The sequence below is a fragment of the Triticum dicoccoides genome, chromosome 5B, assembly GCF_002162155.2.
Source record: "Triticum dicoccoides isolate Atlit2015 ecotype Zavitan chromosome 5B, WEW_v2.0, whole genome shotgun sequence".
Taxonomy (NCBI): domain Eukaryota; kingdom Viridiplantae; phylum Streptophyta; class Magnoliopsida; order Poales; family Poaceae; genus Triticum; species Triticum dicoccoides.
Window position 1 is genome coordinate 607,309,652 of NC_041389.1, and position 9,613 is coordinate 607,319,264.

The 9,613-nt window shown below is 48.6% G+C and overlaps 1 protein-coding gene across 1 annotated transcript; it reads right to left on the reverse strand.

Annotated features, from left to right (window-relative positions):
• Positions 1–1,471: 1,471 nt before the first annotated feature.
• On the reverse strand, positions 1,472–4,165 carry LOC119312012. Its single transcript, XM_037587731.1, has 2 exons — positions 3,831–4,165; positions 1,472–2,241 (listed from the first exon to the last, which is right to left on the reverse strand). Exons 1-2 carry the CDS (start codon positions 4,042–4,044, stop codon positions 1,916–1,918), a joined length of 540 nt encoding a protein of 179 aa, XP_037443628.1. The 5' UTR covers positions 4,045–4,165; the 3' UTR covers positions 1,472–1,915.
• Between the last annotated feature and the right edge of the window lie 5,448 nt (positions 4,166–9,613).

The following is a 9,613-nucleotide window of genomic DNA, read 5'->3' on the forward strand; positions in this document are numbered from 1 at the left end:
TCAGGCTCTGTATCGTCGTGATTTTCTTGAGCCCAAGCAGCCCATGCCACTTGCTCGAGCAGCTACACGCCTTTATGGAAAACATGTATTATTCGACAGCACCAGCCGTGCCACCATCACAAAGTGGCATCATCGTCTGTCGGAACCATGAAGATGTGCTTGGACCGTATGCCTTTGCTAAAGCCAAATTTAGAGTCCCAAAAGTACTTTCTTTTGCAGGGTCCCAAAAGCACATCTTGGGATGTTTGTTTACTCTAGAAAGTGACGAACTAAGTTCAATTTATGTGTGTGAGCTTCAAGTGTGAACTATTTGTGTACATGCCTTTTGACTGGTATCAGAGGATGCAGTGGTGCCACTATGCTCAATTCTTTTGTTAACCTTGTGAATTCAAACGTGTGATCAAATACGGGAACGTAATAACAAGTATGTCCTTCCATCTCCCTAGCCAGATCACTGTAGCTAGTTGTTTGGTCCATCTAGCATATCGAGAGTTAACTCGCTAATTCACTTATCTGTTCCTTTTGATGTCGGGACATGGAAAAAAGATCAGGCCCATTTACACACACAAAATCACAAATTGGAGATACTCTAAACTCTCAAGACATGTCTTTCTTATGCAACCAACTTTAAAGACATTTTTTCCCCGACAATAACACTAAATGCACATAGTTTTCTCAAAAATAAAACCCGCTACCACGAAAAATATCGTACAAAAGGCCTTATTTTTTCTATTGAGGAGCTCTCTACTCTCAAAATTTATTTGAATGAAGCACACATTGATACATAAATTAAGTTTCCAATACTCGTACCAAAAACGTATAAAACACTATCCAACAGGAAACACTGGGTAAGATAGCGTAGCCGGTGTTCTTTTGTACATCCGGTTAGATTTTTTTTGCGTGCTCAAGGTTTAGAGGTCCTCCACGTTCCTTGAGGTTCCACATCCTTCTCATCGTTTTTACCTTCTTTGTTGACCCTGTTTGTTGGACCTGGATATAACTAGTAGCTTGATTACATCGAGATGTAACTCTGACGTATACACCACTTTGTGCACACACAGAATCCATTCCACCTTCTGTTTCCGGTGGTCCCGTTGCCTATAATTTCTAACAATCTTTACCATTTTCCCGATCAACGCGCTTGAGCAATATTATTAGAGCATACAATTACAATTCCAGATGAACACATGGCACCAAAACTCTACTTATATAAGACATGGTAGAGAACATGAAGAGTTTATGTAAGATGGTGAACTCGGCCAAGGTTTCAAGAGTTGGCAAAGGAAGATATTTCATTTATTGTGGGTATGTTAGGTTGAAAACTTGAATTCTCTGTTGAGTAGAAGAAAGAAAGCACAAGCATATAAGTTGTCTATCACAATATCATGCACAGTTCAAATGGAAAAGTACTGACAGATTTGGAGAAGTCTGGGGGCGTCTCCCTTTCTTTGACAGTCTCTTCAGTAGCCACTTGATCGAAATATCATCTCAAATAAATAAATACTACACCATCTTCATCTCAAAATATCATGAGAATTTTCGAAAACAGAATGTCACAACTCATCAACAACTATCCAATCCACAACTCTGTAGAAATAAGAATAATTCCTTCTTCACTACCATAATTCATAAACAACAACCAAGAAACTGGTCACCCTTTAAAGACTTAAAGGTGATGACTGTCATTCTATGGCCATTTTAACACAACGCTGACAAACAGCTATGGACGTTGCTGATAATGCTGACAAACCCAATATAAATTATCTATGGACAAGGGAACTCATCGTGCCGCAAAGTGAGGCAAGGTCACCAGAAGTGAAACCCTTTTTCCTTGCCTCTATCACCGAGGGAGGGTGTTTGTAATGAGATCTCTATTGGTTGGCATGCTGTATCCATCACCATCCTCCAGTGTTCGTTACTGATTCCGGTGTAGATTGACATTCCCGGGTTTCCATCCGAGTTCCCGAGCCCTTTCCTCCCACAAAGCAGTTAATTTCCTTTGACCGAGCAGCGACTCTGCTGATTTCTCCCTAGCTTCTTCACATGTATCCATACCTGAACTGCATTTGTCAGCCTCCTTTTGATACTGCGAAGCTAATTTTTTGGCCTCGAGCAATTTTACATCCGCTTGTTGCTGAGCTTCTGTTGCTTCCTCCTCTCTCTGCTTTAGCTCTTCTATTAGTAACTCTGTTTCTTCACCGGAAGCACCACTCTTGACCTCTTTGAATTGCTTGGCACAGTCTGGAAACATCAGAAGCAATAATAACGAGTTAAACCAGTAACCAGAGAATTGCAAAATATGGCTCAGGAAAATAAGTGCCTATGTTTACAGGCAAGACAATGCTTCTAAAATACTATGGAGTTATTGCAAAAAAGAATAAGTATGACTTTATACGTAGAGCTTATGGAGTGGTATTATAATTATACTGCATAGTATGATTATTACTTCAGAGGTAGACTGGCAATTTACCATGTTTATTTATTTAAGAATTTAGATATTTCAGAGGTAGCATAGTATCCAAGTCAAAGACTAACTGTAAATATGGTGAAAAATAACTGAGCTACTTAGTTGAACTATTGACAGGACAGAGTATATCATGGATACAAACTAATTACAGAGTGCAGAGAGAAGAATAAACAAATGAAAATATTTCCACAGATAACAACTAGAGCAGTAGACATCTTTTAGACTAAGGACAAAGGAAGGCATCGCAGATTGAACTTGAGAATCAAAGAAAAAATATTGCAATGCTCATATGTGATAGCACCAAGACAAGACAGGCATCAACCTTTCAGTACCATGGCATGTTATCATTCAACTCTATCTTGTTTATTGAAATACACAATTACTCGCAGTATAAGGCTACAACCTGAACCAATGTTCTGACATCTGAATAACTGAAAACATCTTGGCCTCACCCCCAAATTTCAAGCATAGCTAAAGTTATCAAGGTGAGGCCAGGCATAGAAAATCTGATGCATAATAAGCATTGAACAAACTGCGGAAGTTAAGCTATGCATGCTTGTTAGAACATTCAGATCACAAGTTAGAATCCCCCCATAAAGTGAAAATCAACAGATATCATAACTTACATATCATGCCAAATTCTTAGCCTATCCACAGTACTACCATGTCCCGTCCACAGCAGAAAGCTATACTAGTTAAACTACTGACAAGGCAGAGAGTATCATGGATACAATCTAATTTAAAAGTGCAAAGAGAACAATAAACATAAGAAAAGATTTCCAGTTTTCCACGAATAGCAACTAGAGCACCACACATCTTTGGGTAGACTAAGGACAAAGGATACTACCCAAGGTGGAGCTTGAGAATCAAATAACAAATATTAAAATGCTCATCCGTGATAGCACAGAGACAAGATTTCAGTAGCATGTCATGTTATACATTCAATTTTATCTTGTTCAGTGACCATACATAATTACTGCTACAACCTGAACCTGTGTTATGACTTCTGAATAAGTGAAAACATCGTGGTCTCACACCCAAATTTCAAGTATGCTTATAATTATAACAAACTGAGCAAGCTAAACCGTGCATTATTGTAGGACATTCAGGTCACAGGTTAGAGTCCCTCAGAAAAAAATCCACAGATCCCCTAATTTACATACATATTGTGCCAAGTTCTTAGCCTATCCACGGTCCTACCGTGTCCCGTCCACAGCAGAAGGCAATCTTGAGCGGCTACAAACGCATTGCTCGCACAGCACAGAAAAATTGTACGGCGACGGCACGGAAAGAAGGGCCAGGGCGTGGAGCAAGGAGATCTGGGCGGGTAGGTCGGGGCACCGACAGCAAGAGGGGTGGGTACCTTCCGGGAGCTGGAGCAGCGGGAGCGCGTCGCAGTCGCAGGCGCACGCGGGGCAGGCCCCCGCCGAGCGGCCGAGCGCCTCCGCGACGTGCCAGTAGAGCGGCGGGCCGACGATGTATGCCGCGACGCCGAGCCCGAGCAGCGCCACCAGCGCCGTCGCCGCCGCGGGGCTCGGGCCCCACGACGACGACGAAGACGACGAGCGGCCCGCCATCGCCTCCTCGCCGAGGGCGGGTGGTGAATTGATGGTACGGCCGCGGTGCGGTGCGGTGCGGCGTGAGGTGGGGCGGGGACCGGGCAGGCGTGGCTTGTCGGCGGCCCGGCGCGGCGGGGTGGGGAGTAAAGAGGGGGAGTGGGAGTGGGAATGGGAGTGAACGAGTGAGTGAGTGGGGACGGGCCAGACGCGCGCCAGTGGAGACGGAGCGGCCCGAAACCCAGATGAGATGACACGGCGGTGACGGGTGACAAAATCTGGAGATCCGGCGGCGCTGAGACGCCCACGTCCACTTCAGTTCGTCCCACGGCCGAGAAGCGCCTACGTATGTGTCAGCTTCAGCACTTTTTCTTTTCTTTTGACTCGATTATAATTTGTAACTACTCTTCATGAAAGAAGCACGCACACAACACACGTACAGCAGCACTACGAGTTCCAGAATTGTGATTGTGCTTCTGCTTAAAGAGGATGAGAGGCTTTTGCTTCTTTTTCAGAATTGGGCCAACCGCATTAGGAGTTTGTCGAATTCACGGCTTTCTCCCGTTGAACTACGCTGGCTTAGCATCAGCCTCCCTGAAAGACGGACACTCACTAGATATGTCATTCCGATGCCTCTCAATTCTAAGTTGAAACTACGAATCTTTCCCATGCATCTTATTGTGTCGAAACCTGTGAATGTAACCAGGCCTTCCGCCCACCTCCCCCCCACCAAAAAAATGGCCTATTCGTAAGCATTGTTTCATCATGTAGTTGGAACTCTTCATTGTCTTCTCTTGTCATATACATATACACACTTGGGTACCGAGTATTTGATCAAGTGTACAACGAAATCATATAGAATCACGGTAGGTTTGGGGGGAATATGTATAGAGGCGGTTGAGTATTGGAACATGTGAAGAAGAGGAGGTAATATAGGAGCCGGAATCCTTGAGAAAAGATGGTTGATCTGTAGTGCATGCAAAATTTAATGTGCAATGTCTAACATGATAGGTACTAGTGTGGTTGGTCCCAAGCTCAGCCATTGTGTGGGTCGGATTGTGATTTTTTTGGGTCTGTATTTCATATTTCCAAAAGAAAGCTAGTGGAGCCTTGTGAGCCAAATGCAATTCAGCCGCTACACTCAGTCCTTTGTTATACATGCCTTTTTGTTCATAGGAAAAACTCAATAGAAACACGTAATAGGAGATCTTTCATTCATGGCCCTAATCATTCGTTCGGTTCCATGGATTAGAGCAAAAAGGTTGTGGTAACTTTTATTTGATTCAATTGAAAATTCAAGAATTTACAATCCCCACTGGCCTATTTTTAGAATTACTACACAAAAGGGGCAACAGTATTTTCTCATGCGGTTGAGTTTCTTACATTAATGCAGTTATGTTCTATGCAAACGGTTTAAACCCCTTTCGCTGACATAGTTTGGAAGTGTTGCCTTGCGAAGGTGTACTTTAAGGGGGCCCATCACACATGACACAAGTTAATCGTTTGTGATAGGGCTCAAGGATGCAGACGATTTAGCAATGGGAAGACAAAGCCTAACAAAGCCTATCCTAGATGCTATTCCAGAAGCAAGTGTTTCCAATATATAAAATGTCCCAAACATTTCTTGCTTAAAAGTCAATTGGAGTGATACATCTATCGCACGAACTATACATTGACGTCCCATTTGCTATGCGCCCCACATCAAGATAGTTGCTCGATGCAACGCTTGTGCAAAAAAAATGTTTATCACAAACTTTTAATCTACCGTGTTGTTTGCTATGCAAACCATATCAAAGAGGTGGATCCACGACGACGTCCTCGGGAGGAAGGTGACATCCACGGGCACCGCCGGCACCAAAGCACAAATTTTTCACTCAAATCTGTACCCGCAACAATGAGGCATCTTGAACCAGAACCACGACGGGGACTGGACTACCCAATCAAGATCTAGGCAACGCCAGCTCCGCTAGAATAGCATGAGGCTGGGCCACCCACCATTGCAACCCTTGACACCCACACGACCAAGACCCACAACCGCCACCACCACCAAGAAGCTTGCCAGAGAGCCGCCTGGTAACCGCCATTCAGAGTCACCGCCTCGGCATCCGATGTCGATCCTTACACCGACACCACAATGTGCAGACACCACCAATCAATACGAGAATCAAGAAGCTCCGCTCGACCTGCGATAATCCACCACGTGGATACATGGACACCACAAGTTGACGCATCGGCCGCCCAGCAAAAAGCTTTAGGCCATGCACGGGGGATCCTGTCGGCGTTCTGGGAACGGGGGTCCCTAGAATTGCCTGCCCGCGGCCCGCGGTGTGGCTCCACCAGTGGCCCAGTATGGCCCGTCTTTGTCAAGCAACTCTCAAGACCCTCGCGAGGCGGACCACACAAGGCCTCCTCAGGAGCGGCCTCACCAGTCAGGCTCGCGAGGGAGGCGGAGAGATCAAGGCAAGGGGTACCTCGTGAGGTTCCCTTGACGCAATCCATGACGACCAAGGCCAGGCGGGCGCCAACGCGCGCAGTGTCCTCGTTTCGCCTTTGGTGCTAAGGGGGCAAGCACAGGCGCGGAGTACGGAGGCATCAGGCAAAGGTTTTCATACCGGTGCAACAAGACCAAGACCAGCTGGACGGCAGGAAGGAGGTCATCGTGGAGCCCAAGACGGCGTCACCACTAGCGCCCTGGACAGGCGAAGACCACCTTTAGTCAGGATAGCTTGTACTAGCTGTCCCCTTTTAAATTGGCCGTTGTTGGATCCCTTCCCGCTCAATATTTAGGGAGAGGACCAGGGCCTCTATAAATAGGACTAGCCACCACATTAGAAGGGGATGGATCATTCAGATCATCCTTATCCACACCACCCCAGCTCAAGAACACCTCCCCTCAGGAGGCTGTTCTCCCCTTGTACTGTTCATCATCAGCCCAAGAGGCAATCCACCACCAGCACACATGAGTAGGGTATTACACCACAACGGTGGCCCGGACCTGTATAAATCTTGCGTCTCTTATGTTGTGAGTTCATTGAGCTAAGCTTAGGGATCGTGGCGAGGCTGAGAGCGAGATTCGGTAGGGGGAAATTGTGACGCCCGGGTAATTAAGCTACAGTTCGGTAGGTGGGCCTGGCCCTGTTCGGCGTTCGCGGATACTTAACACGCTTAACGAGATCTTGGTATTTGATCTGAGTTGGTTACGAGCCTATACGCACTAACCATCTACGCGGGAGTAGTTATGGGTATCCCGGCGTCGTGGTATCAGCCGAAGCACTTCGTGCCGTCAGCGACTGAGTGGCGCGCGCCGGGTTGGACTGCGTTAACGCAACTTCCTTTGTAATGGAGGTTGCTAGGTCTGCTCACCGGCCGCGTACGCAACGTGCAGGTGTGCTAAGGGCGATGGGCCCAGACCCCTGTGCGCTTAGGTTTAGACCGGCGTGCTGACCTCTCTGTTGTGCCTAGGTGGGGCTGCGACATGTTGATCTTCCGTGGCCGGACATGACCCAGGAAAGTGTGTCCGGCCAAATGGGATCAAGCGTGTTGGGTAAGTTGGTGCACCCCTGCAGGGAAGTTAATCTATTCGAATAGCCGTGATTTTCGGTAACAGGACGACTTGGAGTTGTACCTTGACCTTATGACAACTAGAACCGGATACTTAATAAAACACACCCTTCCAAGTTCCACAGACAACCCGGTGATCGCTTTTCCACAGGGCGACGAGGGGAGGATCGTCGGGTAGGGTTATGCTATGCGATGCTACTGGAGATGCTACTTGGAGATGCTACTTGGAGGACTTCAATCTACTCTCTTCTACATGCTGCAAGACGGAGGCTGCCAAAAGCGTAGTCTTCGATAGGACTAGCTATCCCCCCTCTTATTCTGGCATTCTGCAGTTCAGTCCACTGATATGGCCTCCTTACACATATACCCATGCATATGTAGTGTAGTTCCTTGCTTGCGAGTACTTTGGATGAGTACTCACGGTTGCTTTTCTCCCTCTTTTCCCCTTTCCCTTCTACCTGGTTGTCGCAACCAGATGCTGGAGCCCTGGAGCTAGACGCCACCGTCGACAATGACCCCTACTACACCGGAGGTGCCTACTACTATGTGCAGCCCGCTGACGACGTCCAGGAGTAGTTAGGAGGATCCCAGGCAGGAGGCCTGCGCCTCTTTTGATCTGTATCCCAGTTTGTGCTAGCCATCTTATGGCAACTTGTTTAACTTATGTCTGTACTCAGATATTGTTGCTTCCGCTGACTTGTCTATGATCGAGCACTTGTATTCGAGCCCTCGAGGCCCCTGGCTTGTATTATGATTCTTGTATGACTTATTTATGTTTTAGAGTTGTGTTGTGATATCTTCCCATGAGTCCCTGATCTTGATCGTACATATTTGCGTGCATGATTAGTGTACGATTGAATCGGGGGCGTCACAAAAATCTTCGTGCGCACCCAAGACGGCTCCTGTCGGCGGACCTCCCCGTCGTTCTCCGTTGCCTGCTGCCAACACCGCCACCGGCCCGGCGGGGAACGAGCAGCAAGCATCCTCGCTGCACCCCTCGGTGCGGCGGGACGGCCGCACCGCCACTCCATCGCTGACCCCAACCGGCTCGTCATCCCACGCTCGTTGCGCCCCCACGGACTTGCAGGCCGTGCTGTTTATGGCACGCGAGCTCATGCGTTACCGCCCCGTCGACGACCTCTATGAGGAATGGCTCGCTCGCATCACCGAGCTCGTCAGTGCCGCAAGGGGCTCTCCCGCACCGTCCCTCTCGTTGCCTCACCCTCCGCCATGTACGGGCGACGTGGCTCATGGAGCGCCTCCACCACCTCTGCCCCAAGACGGCGCCCTGGCGCCAAGGCGCGCGGCCCCTGGGCGTGACGCACTGCGTCCAACGCCCGCGCGACAAGAAGGAAGTTGTCAAGAAATCCCTCGACCTCAAGAAGGCGCCCCCGTGCGCCCTGCACCGGCGCGGCAAGATTGCGTGCTGCCCGTGGCGGCGGTGCGCGGGTACCATCAACAGAAAGCTCCACGTCAGCAAAGGGCCCCGGTGACCACGGCAGGCTGCCGCGCCTTCACTCCCGAGCTGTGTAGCGTCCCCTGGTCCGGCAAGTTCAAGACGGACCTGCCTCCTCGCTATGACGGCACTTCCGACCCCGCGGAGTTCTTGCAGCTCTACAAGCTGAGCATCGAGGTGGCCGACGGCGACGAGAAAGTCTTGGTGAATTGGTTTCCCATGGCACTCAAGGATGGTGCCCGCTCGTGGCTCCTAAACCTGCCTCCCGACTCGATCTCCTCCTGGGACGAGATGCGCAACCGCTTCATTGCCAACTTCCAGGGCACTTGCTACCACCCCCCGACCATGGGTGACCTACGCCGCAAGCAACAGCCTGGGGAGACCCTGCAGAAATAGATCCAACGCTTCAACATCGTCCGCCTCAAGATCCCCAAGGTGACGGACGAGGCCATCATCTCAGCGTTCTCTGATGGCGTCCATGACATCAAGATGAAGGAGGAGCTCGCCATCCATGAGGAGTTGTGTACATCCCTGGAGCTGTTAAACCTGGAGACCAAGTGCGCAAGAGCTGAA

Excerpts from the sequence above, each read along its gene's own strand:
- LOC119312012 (XM_037587731.1), bottom strand. The coding sequence starts at position 4,044 with ATGGCGGGCCGCTCGTCGTCTTCGTCGTCGTCGTGGGGCCCGAGCCCC. Across the intron at positions 2,242-3,830 it reads GCTGCTCCAGCTCCCGGAAG|ACTGTGCCAAGCAATTCAAA; the intron begins GTACCCACCCCT and ends TGATGTTTCCAG.